The sequence below is a fragment of the Copadichromis virginalis genome, linkage group LG9 (assembly GCF_057382275.1).
Source record: "Copadichromis virginalis isolate Kocher_CV1m ecotype Utaka linkage group LG9, C_Virginalis_male_GT1.1, whole genome shotgun sequence".
In the NCBI taxonomy this organism is placed as follows: domain Eukaryota; kingdom Metazoa; phylum Chordata; class Actinopteri; order Cichliformes; family Cichlidae; genus Copadichromis; species Copadichromis virginalis.
This window is the reverse complement of record NC_140626.1, coordinates 25,596,928-25,622,001: the sequence shown is the minus strand read 5'-3', so window position 1 is coordinate 25,622,001 and position 25,074 is coordinate 25,596,928. Positions and strand designations below refer to the sequence as shown.

Sequence of the window (25,074 nt, the reverse complement as noted above, 5' to 3'; positions counted from 1 at the left end):
CTTCACCCACGACTAACCGTGCTTGTGCCTTGTTTATCCATCTTGATTATTATATCTGCAAAACTGCAGGGAACTCAGAGTCACTGCAGCTTCCTTCACCTATGGCATGTTTTTACAGCATATTCTAAAGTGATTTCATTATATTGAAATAATAAGTAACTAAAATTAATAACCATTGTGGGGAAAAAATAAAGACACTTATTTAATGTTTTTTTTACAGCTGTTTTATTGATAATTGCTTTGTGTGAGTGTGTGTGTGTGTGTGTGTGGGGGGGGGGGGGGGGGGTCTGATGATTTAAATAATTTGTCCAAACCCAAACTGCTAGTTGCAATGCATTTCCTGTGATGTCATTTTTCTTCTAAATGCATGTCAGCAAATAAGTGAACATGGAGATCCAGAGTGGCACAATCTAAATGATCGCTCTGCTTTATTATTACAAGTCTTTACATTATCCAAAACTAACAGCGTGTGCTTCTATTTAAACAGCCGTGATAAATGATTCCGTCCTCTTTTATAACATATAAAGCCACAACGCGGACATATTTGGTCTCATCGTCGTTACTTTGAGTTTTTGGGGAGCCACGTGGGTGCGTAACCCTGAAAGATGCGGGATAATTAGGGAAACAAGCTTACTTAACCTTCCCTTACTTCTCCTTATAATTAGTGGCCCGAAGCAATACTGTTACCCCATCCTTACAAAAACAATGTTTATTAAGAACACTCTGAGGATACACATATTATGAATAATTCCTTTCATTAATTTGCCGACATCTCTGTTTGGAGCCCTGAAAATCAGAGTGATTAATTTATGAGTCTCACAAGAATTTCCTCAACGCCTGCCTGTTGATTGCAGTGCTGGAGTTTATTTATTAGCTGTTCCAATGAGTTTGCAATTCAAGACACTCTGGCAATTCGTCACATGTTTTGCATATCACCTTACCCTTGTCAGTTTGGCTTCATGGTCTATTGCAAATAGTGTTTTGGTAGACCAGCCTTTTGTTTCTGACCTTAAGGAGCATATTTGAGGTAATTGTGACCAAACTTCTCCCCAATGCCACTTTTTTTTTCTTTTCTTTTTTTGGTGATAGGCTTATGAAGAAAATACAGTGTCAAGTTCGCAGCCAATTAGAGTGGGATACGGCCTGCACATATCGGAGTTGAAGCAAAAGAGAGCCCTGCCTCTGGCGTTGAAAACGAGCCTCTGCTGCCCCCAGACAGAAATAAGTTGGGAAGGGGGAAAGAGCAGCCTTTTCTCCGCTGCGAGCGGGTGTTATGGGTCGAAAGATTAATTACGTCGGAGTGAAATACTTGTCCGCCGCTTTGTGTATCCAATAAATTAAGGGCTCCCGAGACTTACGCACACAGGTGAAGTGTTGGATGTGCGTACACGGGGACTGCGGCGCAGCGTTCCTGCATACTTTATAAGGATAAACTGGACTTTGAAAGGGACCTCTTCTACATTGGCGAGCAAATTCTCCGACCTAACGACGTCTTCTTTGGGTTGCCTTCATGTCGTTTTTTGAGGCAGAGCCGTTGAGAAGTACCAGAGGTAAACTCCCCATCAGACTACCGAACAGATAAAGCTCTCATGCCGGGAAAGACTTGGTTTGGAAATCTTCTGAGCATAAATTTATGTCAGTGCAACTGGACAGCTGTCAGTTATTTGGATTAGGTTTCTTTTTTGTTGTTTTGTTTTTCTTTGATGCTGAAAGATTTTTTTAGACTTGAAGTGTGTTTCCTGTTTTATTTGCAGCATCATACAGTTTGACATTTAATCACAGAACTTAACTTATGGATATAAATAAATGCAAAAGGCAGCAACTTTAATAGTGTAGATAAGTATAAATGTTTAAGTTCAAATTAGAACATTTGCTACAGAACAGCGGACTCAATTAAATATTCAAATTTGTCTGTAAAATGGCTGAAAGTTACAGCTAGAGTTCAAATAAAATGTGCAGCTACAGTGGGCAGGTATAGGCTAACCTAAAACCTCTTCATCCAGGTCAGTAAGTGCACCCCGATGGTTGGAAGACAGACGCTCCGAATGGACAGCGGTAATTGCTCCGGAGCAGTGGTGGATGACAGTCCAGGATCCAGCCCGAGCTCCAGCCCGAGTCCAGACGGTCGTCGTCAGGAGCTCCACCGGGCCAGAGTGCTCCAGAGCGGCGGGATCGGACGCCCGGCAGCAGCGAATGCGGCGAGGGAGAGGAGCCGGGTACAGACGCTGAGGAACGCCTTCCTGGAGCTTCAAAGGACTTTGCCGTCAGTGCCGCCGGACACCAAGCTGTCCAAACTCGACGTGCTGATACTGGCCACCACCTATATTGCCCATCTGACTCGAACTCTGCAGGAAGAAGGCACAGAGGAAGGAGAGGGCACGAAACAAACAGAGGCGTTACACTCACTGAAAGGCGAAGGCTACCTGCACCCGGTGAAGGTCAGTGTTAATAAGCATTAATCACTAGAGATCTAGTTTTGTTTTCAATTCTTCATTAATTGTTTTATTCTAAAATTATTTTGGTGATCATGTTCTGTTAGAAATTTCTCACTTTTTAAAATATAAGAAGTTAGCACAGCCTTTATCCTATAGATGCAGAAAATCCTGTCACACCACCGAGCTCTGCTTTTAGAAATTATTTTACCAATTTAAATATTTCGATTTATTAGTTTCTGTTTTCCCCCTACAGAAATGGCCAATGCGATCCAGGCTGTACGTTGGAGCAACCGGGCAATTCCTAAACACTTCAAGTCCTTCAGAGTCACAGGATCAAGGCCCATCGTCGTCCACCTCCCAGTAAAATAGGCTTAATTCATTTGTACCGAACAGCTTCGTTTTGTGCATGAGTTCATGCTTTACTTCCGAAGCGGCACATGATTGTAGAATAGCTCCCACTAAAGCACCGCAAATTAGGAAGACCTTGTAAATTAATATATTACGTGAATTTTATTGTATAAATTTTGAGAAAGCATACATTACATTTCTGTGTGTTATTTCGACTAATCCTGCCTGCATTGTGCAGCTCCACACACGTCCCAGGTATATTTACAGAGACTCCTCGGGGCAACGAGCCCGTCATGCTTGAGTGTGCACTTTCAGCTGAGACATTTGCACTAAATGCATGTGTGAATAACTTAACATCTGTCATGTGAAGTGGTCTGTCAGGGAGCCCACAATGCAGGCTCCGAGTCTCATGTTCCTCCTTATTTTTTACATGCATGGGTGTAAATGTGTTTGTGAATAAATTACTTGACAATGAAAGAAGATATGTCTCCAAGGTTTGAACGAAACATTTTAAAGGTGTTCCAATTATTATTATTATTATTATTATTATTATTATTATTATTACTGATGGCATTTGCTGGACAGTGATTGTGGTTTTTGTGGTCTCTGAACAGTCACTGTAATTGTGTGGCTGTAGGTTTTAATCAAATCCATCTGTGGTGCTCGATTAAGAATTTGGAGATAACACAAATTTCAAATATAAAGAAACGTTTTAACTTGTCTTGCAGCTGATTTTAGAAATCCGACTGGCTAAAAGGTCTATGTAAACAATAATAATTGGTATTATTTTATCATAAAATATAAAAAAATACGATACATGAATGCATAATTTATAGTGTTAGTAAAAACAATTACAATCCATACAGTTTAAAAGGGATGACTGCTTTCTTATTTCTGATTATTTTTCTTATCACTAACATTTAAAATATTAATACTTCACTATGAATTAAAGTGTTATGATAAGTGTTATAATACCAATTTCTTCACTCAAAATATCTTTATTGGTGACTCTGTTAGACTGATTAATCGGATTTCATGATGTAATTTTTAAAATATTGATAAAGGTATGTGTAAATCCCTTTAGGCTACAATGAAACAAATGACGATATTTCCCTAATTTAGCTAGTGCGGATTAAATAAAAGAAGAGCATAGAAACAGAAATTATGATATATTTTTTATTTATTTATTTATTCATTTTGATTTAATTTGATTTTTTTGCTGTCACATGTCCAGATCATCAAGTTACATACCCCTCTTTGTTTGTTTTTTGTGTTTGTTTGTTTGTTTGTTTTTAAATTCACTTTTATTCATTTGTTTTATGCTCGGCCTTCTGTTCCTTCTTCAGTAATCAGACATATTACACAGGAACGTTCATATACAAGTACATAGAAGTAGTTCCAAATTCAGAGCATCGTACCTTCCTGAAAAAAAACGAAAAGTGGCCATGATTGTACAGCTTCACTAAAAGCTCTAAAGTACCTTATATTAAATGGCAAAATTACCAATAATAATAAATTTAATGTAAGTTTTGATGCGCACACACACACACACACACACACACACACACACTCACACACACACACACACACACACACTTGCTTTGTCTCTTTTCTCTCTCAGATCTATTTTTAACTGAATACAGCGCTGGTATTAGTATGTTTGATGTTTGTTTATTAATTTATTTATTATTCCATTTGCCTCTTGGATGCCCCCCCCACCACCACACACACACACACACACACACACACACACACACACACACACACACACACACACACACACACACACACCTTTACATGGGCCCGTGAGCGCATGCCCAGAATGACCATCGGTCAGAATATAGAATGACGACAACTGAACAAAAATCACCACATATGTATATGTCTTTACAGGCCATCATCATTGTTATTAAAACTTTATGCAATACAGTGCATAAATAAGAGCACTTTAGATGTTAAAGAGAAGCTTAAAAAATGCTTCGCTGTGCACTTCGCATGCTGCACTGCGCAGCCGTGGTGCGTAGAAACAGGAGGTCGGACCGGAAACTCTTCCTCTTCCCCTGGAGATGGCTGCAGAAGGCAGTGCGGCGTTTCAGCTCTTCTCAACATTTAACTTCTTCGCGATTCAACACGTAGGTAAGCAATAGAGACACGCTTGTGTACGTTTGCATAGCTTAAAATGGACCATCAGTCAGCGTGTTTTCAAGATGAATATGAATTTGCTCTTGAAACAGGCCATTAGTCGGTAGCATGAAGCTAGCTAGCTACTCAGCCACGTGGGTGAAAGGAGTACAGCGTAGCTTTCCTCCCCTCGCTTTACTGTTTCTCATCATAGTTAAAACACTAAAAGGTGTTTCATTCCATTTGTATAGTAAAGCTAATCTGGCTCCTGATTTTGAGCATTGCACCAACTCTGTCCTTACAAAAACACGTTAGTGTGTTGGTAATAAAATACAATCGTTTCATGTGGCAGACATTTTTATTTCTCGTCTCCCGGTCCCACGATCTCATTGGTTCCAGTTTACAAATGTGAACACGTTAGGCTCACAAGAAACACGTGGCGTGAAGTATTATTTTGCAGATCTGTGGATGTATGCCTGCGTAAACTAAAAACGAAGCTGAAATGATGGCGAACTTGTATTAGATATTAAGATGGGGAATTTTATAAGTTTAAAGAGTCGTATAAGGGCTTAAAGACAAACTTCTGGTTACTTCTGGTTTCTTGGTTGCCTAAAAGCAAGTGATAGCATATTTAAAAAGTTTGCATTTGCACCTCAAATGTAATATTGGGGATTTGTCTTCCTTCGCCACCTTTGTTCATTGGTGTGCATGTCTCGTTATAATAGACAGGTCTCATCCCTGAAGTAAAGTAATAAATCATTTTTCTGGACTCACTGTCATTCAGCATCTTACTGAACGCTACGTCTAATCTTGTCAAGGGGTCACCAGAAGAGCTGCTGGTCAGGGAATTACCACCTCTCATTAGTTTACTGGGGAAAGTCATCAAGGCCCCAATGAAGACATAAGGTCATGGCAGAGGTCGTGACCTGTTGTTGAACCCATTCTCAGACATGCGGTGTTAGCCATGCTCCTGGGCTGTGTTATTTTGCAACCTTTGACCTTCAGGTGATCAGTCATCTGTTCTCGCTGTATTGGCTTTTCTTTCAGTACATTTTACTTATTCAAGCTGAAAATCAATATCCCATCACTCCTGAGAGCAATTAGTTGCAAGGTTTGGAAAAGATGCAGTGACAGACTTTCACTGATCTTGAGAGGTGGTTGGGGTGTATTTCTGTTGAAAGGGAGTAACTACTTGATTTAAAAACTTAAAGTTAGAGCGAACTATTAGGCTGGTCCTTAATAAAACCAAAAGATCATACTAAACTAACTCATTTTTTATTTTATTTTTTATTTTTTTTCAGATGCTATGCTGCTGCAAATAACCTGATGTCTTCACTGTGTTGACCCTTTAAGGTGAGAGCTGAAATATTTGACCATATTTAAGTTTTGGTGTAACTGTAGCTCAGTCCAGCTGCTGGAATAGTGATGAGATCACATTTTTGCCGTTTACCCGTCAGACAATAACATGGTGAAACTGTGACTAACTGAATAGCCAGCATAACATCAGACAGCCTCATATTTGATTTGTATGAAGAGATTTTCAGGAAGTTCATGTCAGTGGTTTATTTTGCTTCAGGTCTCATGCTGTGGTTGCAGGAGAGGCACGAGATGCCTAATCCTTTGTCTCCTTTCCCTGAGGACAGGTTAGTGGTTTCACAACAGTAAAATGGAAAAATGAGTAACTGCAGTAATTGTTGCAAATCTTGTCTGCTCATACTGATTCAGTGGTTAAAATGATTCCCAAACAACAAGTTATATTAATTTGCTTTGCGGCAGCTATTCTATAGCTGCAGCTGGAATAGTGATGAGTTCACTTCTTTCGCCGTTTACCCATCAGACAATTAAGTGGTGAGATTTGGGACTACTGAATTACCAGCTGCAGCCTTTGTGTCACATAGTTTACCCCAGTTTTTATTTAATACAGTAATAGTTTCACACATAGCCAGAAAATTTCATCTTGCCAAACTTGGCATTTACTTTCCATTTAGAAATTTTGTTCTTTTGTTAATCTGATTTCAGTTGACCTCTGAAATTCTTCAGTTTTGAGCCTATTATTTCTACATTACCTGTATCTAAAATTACACTGTGTATTGTTAATTCTGCAGATAAACAGCAGCAGCAGTAATGGAGCTACACAGTGACTGGCAGTGATTTCATGCCTTTCCTGGTAAGTAAAGCCAGTAGTAGACTGGTGTATTCAGGAGCTGGTATTCTAATAGCCCTTTTCCTCTAGTACCTACTTGGCACGCCTTGGCTAGACTGGGATTTTAGGGGTTTCCATTACGTGGTAGTACCTGGGATCAGGTACATTTTTAGTACCTACCCAGCTGGGTTTCCAGTCCAAAAATATGACGTCAACAGACAGAATACCACTAATTGGCCAGTTAGTAGTGTCACTCAGTAAGTCAAGAAAGTGACTTCTTCCATTTTTGAAACCTGGCAATGACAGAAATGGCTTCATAGGAACAAACATTGTGGTGTTTCTGTCACATACAGATGTCGTTACTGGACTTTCAGATGCGTTGCTATAACGACTGCAAGCACATTTTAGGACTCAATTGTAATGGAAAGCGTCTGAAACAGAGTCTAGTTGAGCTGAGTAGTTACTAGTGTAAAAGAGGCATAAATTGCCAGCTTACTTCACTGGTATGTCTGCTGATGTAACTTGTAATGATGAGTTCACTTTTTCGCCGTTTACCCATCAGACCAAAATGGGCTGCTGAGAATGTGACTAACTGAACTTAAAATTACTTTTAAACCCACATAAATCATTTATTCTCATTTGACTGACTATATACTGTATATTTGTTAGATGTGCAAGGTTTCGGAAACACTTGAATGACTTGGGAGTACACAGAGTGGCCACAATTGAAAGGTAAGTAACAGGTTCTAGCTCTGTCACTTTGGTTTTTCAGACCTGCACATGCCACATTGAGCTCAGTTTCCCCCCCCCCCTTCGTGCTTACAATTTAAAAATGGATAGTTGTTTTCTTTTTTTATTTGATATGCACAATTGGTGGGGGGATTTGTCTGCAAGAAAAAATATCTTAAGTGTATTTTGGTTATTTAATCTTGGATGCAATATTTTTAAACATGTACTGGATTCAGATTTTGGGTAATCCATCTTTTTATCTGCATTCAGCACGTATTTATTTGTTTGGTTGTATTTGATCAGCGTACAGATTTGAAATGTAAAAATAAAGGAGTTTAATCTTGTGTTGCCTACCTGCATTTTGTTAAACAACCTAGAGAGGCTTCACTCTTCTGTAATGTATGTGTCTGCTCCAGGTGCGTTGGTGTAGATGAACCGTAAGATAAGCTGATGGAGCTCATCCAGAGCAGCGTCTCGCTTGCACAAACCATCTACATCTCCCAGGTCACAAGGAAACACTGGATCGGGTGGAATAATGAGAGCAGAGGCGCCTGTATGAAGAAGAGAAAATCCTGAATATATTGTATATTATATTGGTGTTTGATGCTTTATTATCTTGAATGTTATATATTGATCAATAAAATGAACCATGCTTATGAACAGAACCATCGAGTAATGTCATTAAATTGCTAAATATCTACCTTTTAGTGTTATGAGGTGTAAAAATGAAATAAATACCATGCTTGAGTGAGACTGAGCTTTCACAAAGGAGTACAGCGATCACAGCATCCTGCTCTAGTACTTGAGTTCTGAGACATAGCTTGCAATGGGCCTCAGCCAAAGAGATCCTGTGACAAAATGAATATACAATGTGAATGTCTGCCTCTGTATTCAGTAAGACCTTTCTAATACACTGTAGGACAAGTAATCAATAAAAATGTTACATTTAAAATGTAAATGGATAAATCAAGACTGGCTGTGTATGGACAGTATAATGTGGCCTGCCCTGTTTGGCCTTCTCACTGAGAACATTTATTTTCATAGTTTTAGCTGAACATAAAACGTGTCACCACAGTGGGAAAGATTTGTAAACATTTGTCAAAGTTGCATGAAAAATGGTCATCTACGAGCAGCAATAGAGTGGGCTTGCACCACCTGGTGGATGAAGTTGACATTACAGCAGACTTTGACCTCTGCAGTTTAATATGCAGAAAGCAGAGATTGAATGTAAAAAGCCATTAAAGCACTTACAGCAGCTTGATAGAGGCCACAGACATGTTGACACCCTGACCCTGTGATCGCACTCTACGGCTCGCCATGTAGTAACCATGGATTATTTTCTCTGCTGCAGGGCTGAGCTCCACTTGCAAACCTTGTGCATGGGCCACCAGCTGAAGAATATAATAGTATATTAGCAATATAACATAATTTATAATATAATAGTAATAGAACATGTTTGTTAACCTCATGATAGTCTTCAGTGGAAAACTCCCAGCAGGGTGGGTCATGGGGTTTTCCAGACTGTACTGCATGCTGGAGGGTGTGGACAGTCTGGGCAAGCAGGGCCTGCTCTCCAACCCTGTCTCTACACTCAATGACAAGGCCAAAGGCATCTGCCAACTGAGCTGGTACAGCACCCATCTCCTGCTCACAGTAAAGAAAGCTGTCAATAAACCTTTATTTTAATGGTTACATTTCATTATTTACCCCTTGCCTACAAAAAGAGCAACACAAAGCACTGATTATTCTCAAGGGTTCTGCTGTGAAGTATAATTGCCTGGGCAGGGCACTTCCTTCAAGAGCACTAAATTGTCTCAATTTCCTGTTTTGCCTGTAGCACCAACAAACAGCATCTAAGCTGAAGGAAAGGGGCCTTTTTTTAAAAACTGTGTAATAGGCAAAATAAGTTACAAACATAAATCTAAACTTAGACCCAGTAAAGCACATTCATACAACAATAACTTGATGGAACTGAACTCACTGCTGCTCCCAGTGCGCCACAGTCTGCCCTCCCAGATCGACGGGAGGAGTCTGTGGCGGCCCAGAAGCTACACTGGACTGGAAAGGAAAGCTGCTGGTCTGCATCCTCACCATATTTCTTTCCAGGGATGAACACTGATAGTGTGCGGGTCTCCATAACTGGAAAAATTTTTGTTTAAAAAAGATTCATGATTTTTATAGCTGACATCCTTTTAAGGTTATTGCAGCACTTACATTCGTTACCTGACTTAATGGAATCCAACTTGTCCTTTCTGTAATAGCTCAGATCTCCCAACAGGCAAACACCCCCAGTGGCTAGCAGGACAGAACCAGCATGGATGTTAGCAGTACCTGCCCCATGTTCATCCCGGGACAGGCATGCGAACATCTCCCCCGTGGCCTGATGCCTGATCCCACGATAGGCCAAACTCAAGCTGTATGTCATCAATCTAGCACAAAAGGATAAGATGATGGATGGATAACGAGGACGATTTGATCACAAGTGTGGTACCTAGTGGGTCCATTTAGGTAAATGGACTGGTTCTTAAATAGCACTTTTCTATTCTACTTGAGCACTCATAACGCAAGCATGTGGTTACACACTGCTGTGTGATGGTGTGTGACCAAGCTCGTGCCCAGCATGAGGAGGAGGTGCCAGGGCTGTTGTGGCTGTTCATGGTCCTTCCACATGTTACTGAGGTCGTGGTTTGTTAATTAACAAATTGTTAAATTGCCATTATGTCTTCTTTCTTAAGACTTCAATCCTCCAGTCCAATAAACGAGACCAAACAAGAGTAAATAGCAGAAAAAGCTGTTTGGCATTGGCAGATAAGATTTGGCAAGTTTTTATGGGCACAACCCACAAATGCATTTCCTTACAAACGTGGCACCATTTAAGGGGAAATAAACAGGCTTTCCAACAGTGTAAGATTTATCGCCAAGAATCATTGTTACAACACAGACATAATTGATCAAACACAAAATTTCCTTACTTTTTGTTCTAAGTATACATCCCTGTTTAGGACGCAGTAGGTTTCAGGATTCAGATCATTTAAATTTGTTTACCTGTCGAGTATAAGCGTGTCAGTGGTGACAACAAGAAGATCCAAGTTGTGAAACGTGTCCTTTTCATCTATTCTGGTCTGCACCAAGCTAAGCAGCAAGCTCAGCTTCAGAGTGTCGTACAAGCCTAGAGGAGCCACGTCCAACCCAAAGCAGTGAGCTACAATTGCGGAGAACCTCCATGGAGACGAGGCCGTTCCCTTCAACAGCTCCTGGAAGCGGGCGCTGACTTTACAGTCACCTGTAAGTTGAGTTGTAAAAGATGGTCTTTTACTACAATTAAAAAATATAAAACCTGAGACTTCACTGTATGAAGACAAATTTAATATATCTGCTATTCATTCTGTAATTTTAATGGGAGATAATTCACAGGCTTACACACTGGTTCCCACGGCTGGACACTATTTGCCTCCACACTCCAGGTAATGTTGGGCCACTGGTGCACATGTGCAGGAATGCCCAACACCCGGTAATATCGCCCGATTCTCATGGAGTTACACAGCTCGTCTACATGAGATGGGGAAACAAAGCATTAACACTCAAAGGAGTTGTTCTCGGCTGCCCGGTGATTACTAAAGAAACATGCATGCCACCTACAAGCCACTGCCAAGAGAAACAGAGTGAGGACTTCAGAACAAAGATTTCACTGTGTGCGAACTGCACAGCCAGCTAATGAGTGTTCTTTGCACTTATTAACATATATGTTTAGTAACGGGAGCTCGCTGTATTGAATTCCTCCACAGGACTGGGTCAACAGAATATGTTAATCCTGCTGCAGAGATTTGCTAAGCTCTCAGGGGTGCTGGCGGGACAATGTTATTCGAGGGGACAGAAACACTTAATATCCAACCATGAGGCACCGTGCTCAGCCGGCTGCACTAAAATCTATTTATTTGAACTCTCCCCCACCAAGTTTGTGTTTCAAAGCGAACCTCGTTTAACAAGCCAGAGAAAATTAATGGCAAACCTCAATACATTTGACTGTAAATATAAGCCATTATAACCACATTTCTCAAGAGTAATGGATTAAGATCTTATTTTCCAAACAAAACAATAAACTTGCATTTTGAGGATATTAATCTGCAGTGCAGTTTGATTTTAAATGCTTCAGTTTACAAATGAAAACCAAGGAAAAAGGATTAATCACCTTACAGAGTGGGGGTAAATGACCGTTAGTCTTTTCAAATAACAAGCTATTTGGTTTTCTGCTGCGTGGTTCAGATGTTTTATAGTGAAGATATGTTTTTGTTACGGAGCTGTTCTCTGAATCAAAAAGCCAAGGTGCACAAAGTCCTGTTTGAACCAGCAGATCAGTGCTGACCTTCACGAAGGAGCCGTCACACTCAGTACTGTTGGTGTTATGATTTGTATCGTCTGTTTTAGGATTAGGCTACTCTGATGTAAACGTTGGGTAATGGATTGTGTTTCTGCTCTTGGGTATTATTAAGTGTGATCATGATGTATTGTAATGCATGCTAGTGCATATTTTTCATCTTCTGCCACTGCCTTCACCACTCCCAAAAAAAGCTATGAGTTTTCTTCTCCGTTATTCACGCTGCTAAAACAGTTGCACACTGCAGACTGTAGACATACCTCTGAGAAACAGGGTAACAGACTGGTATCTCATTGAGCTTTGCTCGTGGCCTCTTAGAACATCCAGTGCTTTGACATGGATCAGCTCCACCAGCTGCTTGTCTATACCCAAAAAAACACACATACATAATTACTGTGCAAAAGTCTGGAGCCACTTTATATATTGCAAGGAAAATGGGAAATAGGCACAATGATTTACTGAAACATGGGTAAGCATACATTAGAAATACAGCATATTAAGCAGCAACAAATTTCTTATAATTCCAGACAGATCACAGCCTGGAATCTCTTAGGCAGCTTTCTTGTCATTTCTTTAAGTAGTCTTCAGGATTAGTTCTCCAGGCTTCCTGATGGACATTCAAAGCGCTTCTTTGGATGATGGCTGCATTTCTGTTCCATTTTCTCTCAAGATGATGCCACACTGCTTCAATCATTTTGAGGACCAGGTTCTGGAGAGACCAATCTATGACTGGCAGTTTATTTGGGATCATTGCCATGTTAAAGAATGAAACAGCTGCCAGTGAGATGGGTTCCAGATGCCACTGCATGGTGGAATAAAGTCCGATGTAACTTTTCAGTATTTATAATTGCTTAAATTTGATAAGATCCCCAACACTACTGGCTGAAATGTAGCACCAAACCATGACATAGCCTCCACCGTGTTATTGTGGCTGTTTTCAGCTGATTTTGTTGATGCAAAAATACTATTTTATATCTTTCAAACTGTGTTATTGCTGCATTTTTCATAGATTCACTTAAAAAATGAATAAAAATTGTGTTTTTGTAAAAGGCTGCCAGTAACATAGTGTGTAAAGATAAATTTAAAATTGGTTTATTACCAAGTTTTGTTGTATGTGTATACAGGACGTGACCCAATATACTTGAATGATTTATAGTTCAGTGTTAGGTGATTTAACAAACAGAAAGCAAACAAAACAACATTCCTATGAAAATGGACAGATACAAGTATGGACCTTAAACTGAGTGAAAAAGCAGCCAATGTCCAAAGAAAATCTTTGAAAGACCTTCAGAGAGCACAAGCAAAAAAAAAAAAAAAAAATCACAAGAATGTCTGGCTCACTGGAAGCAAAACATAAAAAAATGAGGGGTTGACCTGATATTTTTGCAGTAGTAATATGTTAAAATCAAACCTTACAACGCACTGCAGCATTCTGAATCAATAGTACCTCCTAAAACTCTAAACTTCACATCCTCTTTCAATTGGGAGCTGCACATCATGCAGCTGAAGTCGTTTCTCACTGTGGCTGACTCTGTTGCTCCGGGTGCGTGCACTCGAATGTGGTGAAAACCTACAAGCAGCATCACAGAAATGAGAATTTATATACTGCATTTGTCTTAGTCTGACTTAAAAACCACAGAGTATGTGTATGTACTGCAGTACCTGTAGAGCAGGGGCAGTCATCATCAGTGCAGAGGAACCTCGCCCCCTGGGTGTACTTTGTGACCCTTGTCATGGAAATGACCAGGCCCTCCATGGAGACAGGCCTCAAAGGGCGACATAAACGAGGAAAACTGGAAAGGTCCAGTGTGTACTCGGGGAATGGAGGCAGGTGTGTGAACTTCAAAATAACATTCACCTCAAAAGAAACACACACACATTGTTAGAGGACAGAGGCATCATCTGATTTATTACACTAGGAAAAGCCCAGGTGTATTAATGAGGGCTGCATTCCCTTTAGGAGTCATTGTTTACTGGGACAGTAAACGGAAACGAGCCCTTCACTTGTGGATTTATACAAAACACAGTATTGTTTCGGTGAAAGGGGAAGCGGTTGTTTACCTGACTCTCCATGTGTATTTTTTCAATAAGTGAAAGGGTCTTTATAGCCAGGAAACAAACCTAAATGAGGAATTGGTTAAATATAGTTAAGCTGACAGCAAAAGTGTAGCTACGTTTCATTTTTGCCCACAGTTTTCACTTACAGACTGAAACAAAGCCGTGGCTTTCAGGGGGTCATGGAGAACACAGTCCCCCAGTACAGGATCCAGCTCCAGCACATCGGCCGGATTAACACCTATACAAAACCTGTACACCGCCTCGGTCTGCTGTGTGCCTGAAAATGACCGTTAGCAAAGTTAAAAACTCGGTGATTTTAGCTGTCATGGCTGCCGTGGAGCGGAACCTCATACCGTTAAAATGTTTGCAGTTTTCGCAAAGTTTCTTAAGACCACCGCTTCTGTCTAAGTACACCAAAACCGATTCTTTCAGCGATAAAATGTCAGCCATTTTTAAAAACAAATTATATCATGAAGACGTTTAATGTTTAGAGGTTAGCCCGGGTTCAGCGGGGGGAGCTAACTTCAACAAAATGTGACGTAATAATTTTTTAAAAAATTTTTATAACTGTACATACAGAAAAACTAAAATATATATAGTTTCGGTTTCCGGCTATAAAGAAAATATTTTAAGGAAAATTATGGAACTTCTTGTTTTGTTAAGAAAATTTCATAAATTGGTTTCCATAATGCGAAAATTTGTCAGTTCAGTGGTTTCTAATTGACGTTATTGCTTAATATTAATTTATAGCAAATTTAAAATACACACTTTTATGCATACTTCAATGAAGATGTTATTAAAACAAGGGAGCTGGGCTTAAATTTATCCACAAACATTTCAAACCGATTTTTTTTTTTTTTTTAATTTTCTTTTATTGTTGTGCAGGAATACAGGACTACTTAATTGCCAGACAAAGAAAAGCATTGTGGAATTTCTGAATTTAAAAAAACTGTTAATGCAAATAACAGAAAAAATAAACACATACAGTTCAATAAAAAAAATCATATAGAAAGGTAACTTATGAAGCAGAAGACAGTCTTTTCCATTTTGCAAATGTGACCTACAAACCAAAATGCTGCATTTACTGGTTTCTCAAGTAATCCCCACTTCCAGCTTAATGTGAATGTGAATATAAACAATAGTTGTTGTTTTTTTACAGTAATTACATAAACAAACACAATTGTGTCTGAGAGTCAAATTGAGTCACTTAAAATCCAGTGAACTGTTCAAGTTTGTCAGAAAACTGCTTACTGACTTTATTTAAGGGATAATTTTAAGGCAATATAAAGGCTTATTTTGTAAACTGACAGAAATCACTTTAATAAAGAACAGTGGTCCCTAAATCTAAAAAATAGAATCTGTCTTTTTTTTATTATTATAAATACAGGTAAAATAATACCTTGTTTCAACCAAAATCTATTTTGAGTGCAGTTCCTTCTCAGCTGCGTGCTTTGGCTTCACATAACAAGTTAATCCATTTATACTGCTTCCCTTTAGTAAAAAAAAAAAAAAAAAAAAAAAAGTTAGAATGGTTAAGGCAACTGAATGCTTCTATGGGAATGTTTCATAGGAAAGAATCATCAGAAGGCGGTGCGTAAGAAAAGCCCACAAAAGCGTCATCGGCTTCCATAACACTAGCGTTGACAATCGACTGTTCTTGAGACCAGCACACTGAGTTGGGGACCATCTCCTCTGTGAACTCAGGATCGAAGTTTGAGATATCACTGACAGAGCTCTGTTTAAAAAAAAAAAAAGAAAAAAAAAAAAAAAGTGCAGAGGTCACATTATCATTCATGTTAAAAAATACAAAACACCATCACAGAGTAGGTCACCTAAGGGTGACTTACTCCCGTGACAGAAAAGCATTGTTTCAATTTTACACTGTGCTCCAAAAAGACACGGCAATCATAAAAAATTATAAATGGAGTTGCCAGTTTACAAAAAAAAAAAAAAAAAAAAATCAAGACTTGTAGTTGTACAAACAACAAGATACCCCTGCAACAAAGCTTACCTAAGCGAAATGTGACCTTTTCATTGTGTCAATACTCTGTTAGATTGCATATCTAATTTTGTTGGACTGCATGTATGTGCACGCTTGTTACAAGTTTATTCTTGTTTGTTCTTTAAGAATTACTATGAACTAGATCTACTCATACTATAAACATGATAACTCAAATATTAAAGCTACTCCATTTCCACAAAGATGTTTTTAGTCATTCAGTGTGATTAGAATAGTATATAAACAATGTACTGTACAGAACGTCCTGTAAGTCTATACTACTGCAAAGCCAAGAGAATTATGTCTTGTGAAGAGTCAAAATAAGTGTAAAATACCCAGGTGGTTTTGATTACAGGAAAAAATATTTACCACAAGTGGTGTAAAAGGGGGAGGGATCTTCTTCTGCTCAAGGTCATCCCAGTTGATGGAAGAGAAGAAGCTGTGTCTTCTGATCTCAATCTGAAAGTCAAGAGTAAATAAACCTCAACATGATTTTTCAGCTAACAGAGCGTGAAGAGAAGAATGACACTCATTTTTAATTAGTGTTAGAGACAGTGACACGCATATACATTAAAGGTATGGGCCACTAGAGGGAGCTCAAAAGTTACAAATTCTGTAGTGAAAATCAATTTAATAAATGAGACATACAAAGTCTTCCCTGTATCCCAGTCTGCGCTTGCCATCTTTCTCCAGCAGCCCGTCGAGGAGAGACCAGGCTGTGTTGGAGGCACCGGGACGCCTGGTTAGCGGCTTGTGGAGGATGTTGTCATACATCTCGTGTGTGTCCCTGCTGTAGAAAGGTGGCTAGAATATTGGGGGGGGGGGGGGGGGGGGGAGAGAAAAGTAGAGGTTTATAAGTGAGTAGGAAAATGTGGCAACTCATTGAAATGTTTCAACATTTATCACTAAAGCAGATTTACAAATCAGAGTTATTTTTGGAAATGTCAAAGTAAAAACTCACAAGACCAAAGAGCATTTCATACAGCACTGAGCCCAGACACCACCAGTCTACTGTGCGATCATACGGCAGCTTCTTCAAGACCTCTGGAGCTAAGTACTGCTCATTTAAAAAGAAGAAGAAGAAGAAGAAAAAACCCCACATAATAATATGACATTAACTCTCACATTTTCCTTCTAGCTTAAAACACAGTTATCAATGCTACAGTTCTTTTGCATATGAAAGTGTATTTTATTCTCCAGTAGTTTAACAAATTACAACACACACACACACACAGCGGAAAATTATTAACTTCACTTTTGTAACAAGGTTTTCAATGATTGTCATGTTAAACAAAAGGCTTTCTTGGAACACAAACCTCAGGTGTTCCACAAAATGTAGTGGTAGTGTCCTTCTGGGAAATGCCTTCCTTGCACAATCCAAAGTCTGTGAGTACGATATGCCCCTAGAAAAGGGAGGACATAGGGATGTTTTTAGATAACATGTGCTACACAAGCAGCTCATTAACCCCCGGGACTGAGGATACTATTGTTTACTAGGAATGTTGGCTGCAGCAGTCAGTCACATTCACCGTTTCCTAACTTTCTCAATGAGGCTAGGCAGGAAAATCATTAATAAGACCTAATCCAATCACACGCTTTCCGTCCAGCTGGAACTGGAAATGACAGCAGGAGAATGAAATGTGTCCTGTACGTGTTTTATGTAATAACTCCTCCACCAGTTATAACCCTAACATGATATCCAAAAGTGGCATTGAGATATATTTCGGGATTCGTTGAACACTTACCTCGTGGTCAAGAAGGATATTTTCTGGCTTTAAGTCTCTGAAAAAATAATTTCAAACACAGTTGCATTTAAACGCCCATATGTTTGAAGTAAATGTAATTTCAATTTAATTTCATAAGCTCTACACTTGAAGAAAGTCTTGTAAAAAAAACAAAAAACAACTAAGTATATCTCATCCTATAACAGCTTAAAGAAACACATTTAGCTTTATTAGCTTGAAGTAATCAGCCTCTCACACTGCATCTTCTTTACCGCATTGCTTCAGTTCAGTGAGCTTTGCAGGCATTCATTTATGCACAGCTTTTTTATGACCCCACCATAGCATTTCAATCATGAGATGTCTGAGACGTAGCTCTTCGGGGTTTTTCTCCTCATAGTTTCTCTGCACGGTCTATTTGCTAGTAGTAGTAGTATTAGTTTTTCACATGACTTCACAGAATCACTTGAACTTTCTTTTTCACATGACTGTATCTTGGCTTTACATATTTGGCTTGACTGACACTTGAACAGCAGCATACCTGTAAACAATCGTGAGAGAATGCAGGTATCCCAGCGCACTTGCCATTTCAGCAATGTAGAACTTTGCTCTGGGCTCCGGAAACGTCCTTTCTCTTTGAAGATGAAAGAAAAGCTGAAAAGAAAAAAGTTATGGAGAACTTATAAATACTGATATTTCATTTTTGGCATGTTTTGCTCATCTAGTTCAGAGTAAGATTCGGCTTTAATGGCATGCTGATTGTCACGCAGCGCAGCTAAAAAAGCCAATCACACTTGAAGCAGTAACATGCAAAAGCCACCCTTACTCTAAGTAATGCTATAATCGCTAATAAAAATATCACACATGGAGGTGTGTTAACAGTAAAGGGGGATTTTTAAAAAAGTTTCTTTATTGCTTCATTTCTCAGCTGTTCATGACAGTGTGACTCAATTCTGTGTGATTTTATTACAAATAAAAGTGAAACAACTCACTTCTCCTCCATTGATGAAATCCAACACGAAGTACAACTTGTCTTTAGTCTGGAAGGAATAATGAAGCCCAACCAGGAAAGGATGTTTCACGTTCTTCAGCAAAACGTTGCGTTCTGCCATGATGTGTTTTTGCTGATTGGCACAACAATATATGTGAACCATTATCATACACATATCCAAGCCAAAATACAGATAAACTCAGTGGTGATCAAAGTTTTACCTCTTTCCTGTTGAGAATGATCTTTTTTTGTAAGATCTTGATGGCATAAAACTTTCCATCGTGTTTTCGTTTAGCGAGGAAAACCTGCATCAGGAGAGAACCAGAGCACGTTGAGAATTTCATCAACACTGAAAACCAAAATAATTCCTTATCCGATTCTCACTTCCTACATGGAAAGGGCAACACATGCAGAACTAAAACCTGTTGCTTCCTCAACAGTAATGACATTAAAACTTGTCACTGTCTAACATCTGGGATGAAGATAAAGTGAACATATTTTCCAGTATTGCACCAATTACATACCTTCCCAAAACTCCCTTTTCCTATGACTTTTAAAAAGTCAAAGTCTGTGGGCTTGGCTCTGAAAGATAAAATATTTTTAAATTTACAGGCATTTCAGATAGAAATAATTGATAAAAACATCAAGGCCTTGTCAGCTATGTTCTAGTAAACATACTGTGGATTTGCAGAGGGTCCCAGGTTGATGTTTCTGGAGGTAGAGTTGTTCTGTTGTAGAGCAGAAAAACATCATTTAGATAAGCCAGTGAGACCCACAGCTGCCATATTAACATAACAGCCTAAAATAACTGTCTGAAATATTTATATAGATATATTTATGCATGTATAAAAAGGGTTATCAGACAAGATGCTATCATCAGGACAGGCAAACCATCATCCAAAACTGCTACATACCTTTTCATCTTCATCCTCAGAGGCATCTGATATTTGTTCCCTTTTTTCCATTAGTAAAAATGCCCTCACATCTGGACTGTGAAGTTTAACACAGGACAAGCAGGTAAATAAAAACATTCTAACAGCAGCAGGTGACAGCTAACATAGTACAACTTTTAATTTAAATAAGCACAAAGCACGGCTAAAAAAATCTGAACAACTCATCCTAATAAAGTTAGCATCAGACATCAATATATAATATAGTGTTGTATAATAACAGTAGGAGCTGCTACGCTTACTGGTTGCAAAGCTGAGGATGTGAGACGAGTTTTTTGATGAACTCATGTAACCCGGCTCTTCTTTGCTTGATGAACTCTATTTAAAACAAACCTACAATCAATCACTTGCACGCAACAAAGATCAAGCAGGGCCTATTTAGTCATATGCAAACACCTACCCGGGTCAAAGTTGTCCCCAAATATCCTTTTAGCTGGAATTTTCAAGTTCATAGATGGAAACTGTTTCCTTAACTGTGTTAAAAGCGCAACAGAGAAAATTATTTTAGAAGGGAGAAGATTATTCTGACATATTTGTAATTATTCTGAATGATTCTTAATATCATAAAACACAACATCTGCCCCCCAAATTAGATTTGATGGAAGATCAAGATGTTCCACTGCTTACTGTGTTAAAGAGTTTATCAAACTCTGCATATCGCCTGAAGACAAACCATTCCTGTTGTCCAACATTGACAATCACTTTGTAAACCTGAAAAAAAACAGACAACCATAATTCATGTAAACATTAAGAAAAGTAGCAAGTCCTAATTTAAATGACCATTTCTGGGATTACATTTCCTGCAGAAAAAATATGAATGAACCAATGTACGCACTGTGTAACGCTTTTTTTTGTCCCTCTGCTCATTGTGGCAAGGGATGCTGACATTGGGAAAACTGGGTTGGTCCTCCATCTTAGGGCCGGTCAGCATTCAAAGGTGCAGTAATGTGTCCCCCAGGAAAAGGCTTCAAGTATACGACTGGCCAATCCTCATTCTGGGTCTCTACTGCAAAAGAGGAAAGAGAAGAGCTTACTCTGTTATACAGGAAGTGAAACTGGTCTTGCTCTGCTCACTACACATATCAGCTTGCAGGGCTTACATCACTGCACACTTCAGAGGTGGCAGCCTTTGCTCATTAATCAGATTATATCGGCACAGTATTTGTTGTAACTGCTTTGCACTTTATAAGCACTCAGTTCTCGAAATGGTATCATCCCATGTGTTAGAAACGCTCAGTTTTATTTTGCCAAGGATCAAACATTCATATCATTAAGATATGTTAAATACACAACAGAACAAAATATGTAACACCGGTCTAGTTATTTTTAAACTAGGTTATGTACACCGTATGTTAAAACGTTGAAGAGTGTAAGTATTTTTCTTCTTTTTTGTCACTATCTGTTACATTACAGGTAATAGTTTTTAAAAAGACGTTATTCAAATGTAGTCTTGGCTGAAAGTCTGTCTACAAGTCCTTCGACTTTCTTAACTCTTTCACCCATAAAAATGACTATATCATATATCATCTGACTATTAAGAAATAAAGTTTCTGGATTTTTCCAAGGGTAGCTGCCTAGGCAGAGACCACCTTCACTTGCCTCTGATGCACACCCAGTCATTTTGTTCTTTAAGCAGGCTTAAAATATGACAGAAACCATTAGTTTCATAAAAGAGCTTCAAGGGTTACTCCTGCTAGGCTTTTGAGGGGTAAAGAGTTAAAAAGGGAAGATTGTGGTGAGAGTACAGGGACAACAGATGGGTCAGTGAGCTGCAACATGGCAGCAGGTGGGCTCCCTCCTCCTGGGCAACCAGTTAACTCACTCCTTACTGTGAGCATATCCCATCCTCCCTCAGTTTTAATAACATAACACTTAAACATATCAATACAGCACATACTAGCTATTATTTTGCTGTTAATCGTGCCATCTTCTTCCAGATGACTCTATCCATGCAATCTCTTCCATGTCTCCCCTAACAACTGAGCACATACAAGCCCACAGTGATTCACACACTAGCTCTCAAACATGCTGAGTCTGTGACATTCTCCCTTGTTTGGCTCAGTAGAAAAATGTATAATTTTTTTTAAACCTTGCAGGGGTTTTTGAAGCCAGAGTTACACAGCAAGCAAAACATTAGAAGGAAATAAATAAAGCAAATTGCTGGGATCCAATAAATTCCTTCCCCTGACTGTTGAATTAACAAAAGGTCAGGCTTTCAGTTGATTTAAGGTGAAGGGGGACAAAGTTAATACTGATAAGTCTTAATGAGTAAATTCTAATAAACTGTAACAGAAGTGTCTTCTGTCTCCAGCTTAACTGGGGACCTGAAATGATCACGTGTACTGTAAATACTCAACACTGTGTAATCTAACTGAACACACAGAGAGCGGCATATCCTTCTCTGTCCGTTATGTAACGTCTGTTGTTTTAGAACAAAGCTCTTTGTCTGCTGCTCTGACTTGACCATTGTCTGAGATTTGTGAGGTCAGCCTAGTTTTGTTTAGTAGTTTTATCTTTCCGAGCCCTGCTGCTTTCTCAAAACACACAGAAAACCTGCTCTGTGACAGCTTTCTCCTGCCGCGTACGGATCCTGAGTGTATCCTGAGTGGGCATCTCATTCTGCTCACGTTGGGGTGAGGAAACGGTAAAAGAGCGGCCCTCTTTAAAATGCATGAGTGCAGTCAGAGGGACCTTCATGCCCTCTTCATCACTAGGCGTTCTTTCTGTTCTGTCACGACACTGTAAAACTTTCTTTTTAGTTTCACTTTTACTCACATTTATAAGAACACAAAGAGCCAGTATTACCAGTACTAACTTTTCCCTCTAATACAACTGCTTGTCCACATATGCAAAGCATTTGTTTAAAAATAGAGCTGTAACTAGGAAATATTTTCATTTTGCTGAGACTGTTCAGTCTATCAAAACCCATCAGCCTCAGCCCAAGGTGACCTTTTAATGTGTAATTCTCGTGACACCCGCCACCTAAGATTTAAAAAAAATAAAAACAGGTAAAAGCAGGAAAACATATTTTCTGGTGATAAATTAGGATATGTATTGATCTAATTGACTGAATCTTATTACAGAATCGGTGTACACCAATTCTGTAATGGAAAAAAAAAAGGTTGCGTCATTGTGGCTGGCACACACTAAAATGCCTGTGCACATCGCCGAGCTGCCTCACATCTGTGCGTGTTTTTCATGCTTAAATGGCTTGTGAAGCTCACAGGGTAGGACCCGCTTTTTAACATTCCAGAATTTTTTTTTGTTGATGGGGGGAAACAACATATAACCGTGCAGTGAAACCTACATTTGGAGCCTGACACAGGCTGCTACTCCTAAGTATGGAATGCTGCAGCTCACCACACCCACCAGCACGCACTGTCAAGTTAAATAATAAGAAGTGAAAACAAAGAGTGGGAATCACAATGCGAATAAGAAGGAATGAGACTATTGTTAAACATGTGTCCTCGCCACAGTTTATGCCCACATCACAACATGAATTAACTTGTGATGACAGACCCAAAATATTACAGCCTACTACATGGGATAAAAAAAAAAAACTTCTCAATGATCAGTTCAAACATAGGGACATCTGTGGTTATGTACAGTAAAGCATAAGCAACACTAGAAGACCACGAAAGCTCAGTCAGGCAAGCAGCTGCTGATCAACAAAAAAAAAGGCAAAGTTTTGAGGGGACGAAAGATAATTTCTAACCTTTACTCAGACCAGTCTGCGTTGCCACAACAGTGGCAAATCTCTGATAGAGGAAGTGCAGCTTGAGTAGTGCGGGGAGCACAAACATAGTGCATCAGCACATGACCAAATTCTTACCCTAACCTGACAGTCGAGACAGCTTAGAGACAGCCGCAGTGTCTACTGACTTCCTTTTCGCAGCAAACCTGAATCAGTGTGTGCACTGACAAGAAATGACCGGTTCATCAGCTGCAGAAAATAAGAACTCAAAGAGAGCACGCTCAGCAGCCTTAAGGAGCTTGCTCTGTTATGACAGATGTTGAGCTGGCTCTTTTGTAATGTGAGTATTTGTCCCATAAAACCACACATTAACATCAGGGAAGGAAATGTGAAGTTGACCTCCAGTCAAAGCAAATGGACAGATGAGATGAGAGTCCACATGTGAGTTTAAATATACTCTTTGGATAATAAGAGGAAACGGAGTGATGAAGAGGGATCACCAAGGGAAGCAACCTTCCTGTCAGTGTAAATTTGAGTTTTTTGGTGCGTGTTAATATCACACAAGCTTGGATAAACATTCAAGGTGAACATTCATTGTGACAGCTTCTGAAGTCTGAAAGCTACGTAGAGCTATGTGGATGACAGTTCCCTTGAAGACAGCATTGAAAAAGGCCTCGTTTACTATTTCTGTTTCATTCTGCCAAAAGTATCGGCAAAAGCTTACAAAGAGTACAGGTGTACTTACACCGGTACTACTTTTAAATCTGTGCACATGTTACGTGTATTGAGGGGAAAATAATTTCTTAATAATACATTTTCGATCCGAGGACGTGAGAGAAAAGAAAAAAGAGACAGGGGAGGGAGGAGCTCAACACACACACGCAAATAAACCCCCGGCAGACACTAAACGATAAGCTTCATACACTCTAACAAGACCGCAAATGTAACACAAACTATAAACAATACAGTATTAAGCTATAAGGACATGATGAGTACTAAACAGTAGATGAGCAAACACAAACACAAGTTAGTAACTTTAAGCGTCTCTCGGCTAAACTTTCTTTAGTGACATATTTGAGCAACAAACGGTTAATGTTATAACTAGCATTATATTACTTAACATTACACTGGCACCAGTTCTCCTCATTTGAAGTAAATATTACAGCTACAGCTAGCCAACACGTCGTTAGGAGTTACGTGAACATCACGTACCTTTCAGGATTTTGACGCGGTGTTCCTTTATTTTCGCAGTTCCAGCGGGGATTTTTCGCTCTACGGCAGTTAAGCTGCTAAGGTAGCAAACATTTGTCCAGGTCGGGCAGGGACGAAAGTCCCTAAACCCTCCAAATGAAAGTGTGCTTTCTCTCACTGCTCACAGCCGTCCGACAAGTGAGCGCAGCAGGAAACATCAGTGTTTCCTGGCCGCACAAAGTTCCAATGAAATTTGTCACGGGACCTCACACGGACAGACGCGACCGCCGTGAAGTACACACTAGACACCACTTTACTT

At 39.4% G+C, this 25,074-nt stretch overlaps 3 protein-coding genes and 1 long non-coding RNA gene across 8 annotated transcripts; 2 read left to right on the top strand and 2 right to left on the bottom strand.

The window, feature by feature from the left end:
• Positions 1-21: 21 nt before the first annotated feature.
• Positions 22-2,972, top strand: tcf24 (transcription factor 24). 2 transcript variants are annotated; one of them, XM_085468472.1, is made up of 3 exons: positions 22-104; positions 2,004-2,438; positions 2,689-2,972. In XM_085468472.1, the coding sequence occupies exons 1-3, from the start codon at positions 102-104 to the stop codon at positions 2,797-2,799; spliced, it is 549 nt and encodes a 182-aa protein (XP_085324598.1). In that variant the 5' UTR covers positions 22-101; the 3' UTR covers positions 2,800-2,972. The 2 variants fall into 2 exon arrangements, with proteins under 2 accessions (XP_085324598.1, XP_085324599.1); XM_085468473.1 differs by lacking the exon at positions 22-104 and having other exon boundaries at positions 2,022-2,438.
• Positions 1,731-14,992, bottom strand: mcmdc2 (minichromosome maintenance domain containing 2). Of its 3 annotated transcripts, none has more exons than XM_085468463.1 (15): positions 14,563-14,991; positions 14,356-14,486; positions 14,213-14,272; positions 13,814-14,009; positions 13,599-13,721; positions 12,412-12,513; positions 11,197-11,325; positions 10,822-11,059; positions 9,991-10,205; positions 9,758-9,915; positions 9,241-9,420; positions 9,028-9,167; positions 8,515-8,624; positions 8,131-8,327; positions 1,731-2,345 (listed from the first exon to the last, which is right to left on the bottom strand). In XM_085468463.1, exons 1-14 carry the CDS (start codon positions 14,657-14,659, stop codon positions 8,161-8,163), a joined length of 2,046 nt encoding a protein of 681 aa, XP_085324589.1. In that variant the 5' UTR covers positions 14,660-14,991; the 3' UTR covers positions 1,731-2,345; positions 8,131-8,160. The 3 variants fall into 3 exon arrangements, with proteins under 3 accessions (XP_085324589.1, XP_085324590.1, XP_085324591.1); XM_085468464.1 differs by having other exon boundaries at positions 10,000-10,205; positions 14,563-14,989; XM_085468465.1 differs by lacking the exon at positions 14,213-14,272 and having other exon boundaries at positions 14,563-14,992.
• LOC146701990 (uncharacterized) lies at positions 4,717-8,441 on the top strand. Of its 2 annotated transcripts, none has more exons than XR_014922260.1 (6): positions 4,717-4,915; positions 6,206-6,257; positions 6,481-6,547; positions 7,010-7,071; positions 7,717-7,779; positions 8,193-8,441. It is a non-coding gene; the product is annotated as an uncharacterized LOC146701990 (long non-coding RNA). The 2 variants fall into 2 exon arrangements; XR_014922259.1 differs by having other exon boundaries at positions 4,736-4,919.
• Positions 14,993-15,561: 569 nt separating the features above from the next.
• On the bottom strand, positions 15,562-25,074 carry sgk3 (serum/glucocorticoid regulated kinase family member 3). The gene is made up of 17 exons (XM_085468466.1): positions 24,777-25,074; positions 20,706-20,876; positions 20,498-20,581; positions 20,271-20,343; positions 20,113-20,188; positions 19,835-19,910; positions 19,599-19,648; positions 19,445-19,502; positions 19,142-19,225; positions 18,922-19,053; positions 18,471-18,583; positions 17,954-17,990; positions 17,525-17,611; positions 17,170-17,265; positions 16,857-17,012; positions 16,578-16,667; positions 15,562-15,944 (listed from the first exon to the last, which is right to left on the bottom strand). Exons 2-17 carry the CDS (start codon positions 20,799-20,801, stop codon positions 15,774-15,776), a joined length of 1,479 nt encoding a protein of 492 aa, XP_085324592.1. The 5' UTR covers positions 20,802-20,876; positions 24,777-25,074; the 3' UTR covers positions 15,562-15,773.

Bases quoted from the DNA above. Each gene is read 5' to 3' on its own strand.
- tcf24 (XM_085468472.1), top strand. The intron at 2,439-2,688 runs GTCAGTGTTAAT...TTCCCCCTACAG, and splicing joins GCTACCTGCACCCGGTGAAG to AAATGGCCAATGCGATCCAG.
- sgk3 (XM_085468466.1), bottom strand. From the start codon at position 20,801: ATGCTGACCGGCCCTAAGATGGAGGACCAACCCAGTTTTCCCAATGTC. The intron at 17,991-18,470 runs GTATGCTGCTGT...TTATTTTTTCAG, and splicing joins TCTCTCACGATTGTTTACAG to AGACTTAAAGCCAGAAAATA. The intron at 17,013-17,169 runs GTGAGTTTTTAC...CCAATATTCTAG, and splicing joins ATGAAATGCTCTTTGGTCTT to CCACCTTTCTACAGCAGGGA.
- mcmdc2 (XM_085468463.1), bottom strand. From the start codon at position 14,659: ATGGCTGACATTTTATCGCTGAAAGAATCGGTTTTGGTGTACTTAGAC. The intron at 14,273-14,355 runs GTAAGTGAAAAC...TTCCTCATTTAG, and splicing joins CCACGGCTTTGTTTCAGTCT to GTTTGTTTCCTGGCTATAAA. The intron at 10,206-10,821 runs GTAAACAAATTT...CTTTTGTGCTAG, and splicing joins GACACGCTTATACTCGACAG to ATTGATGACATACAGCTTGA.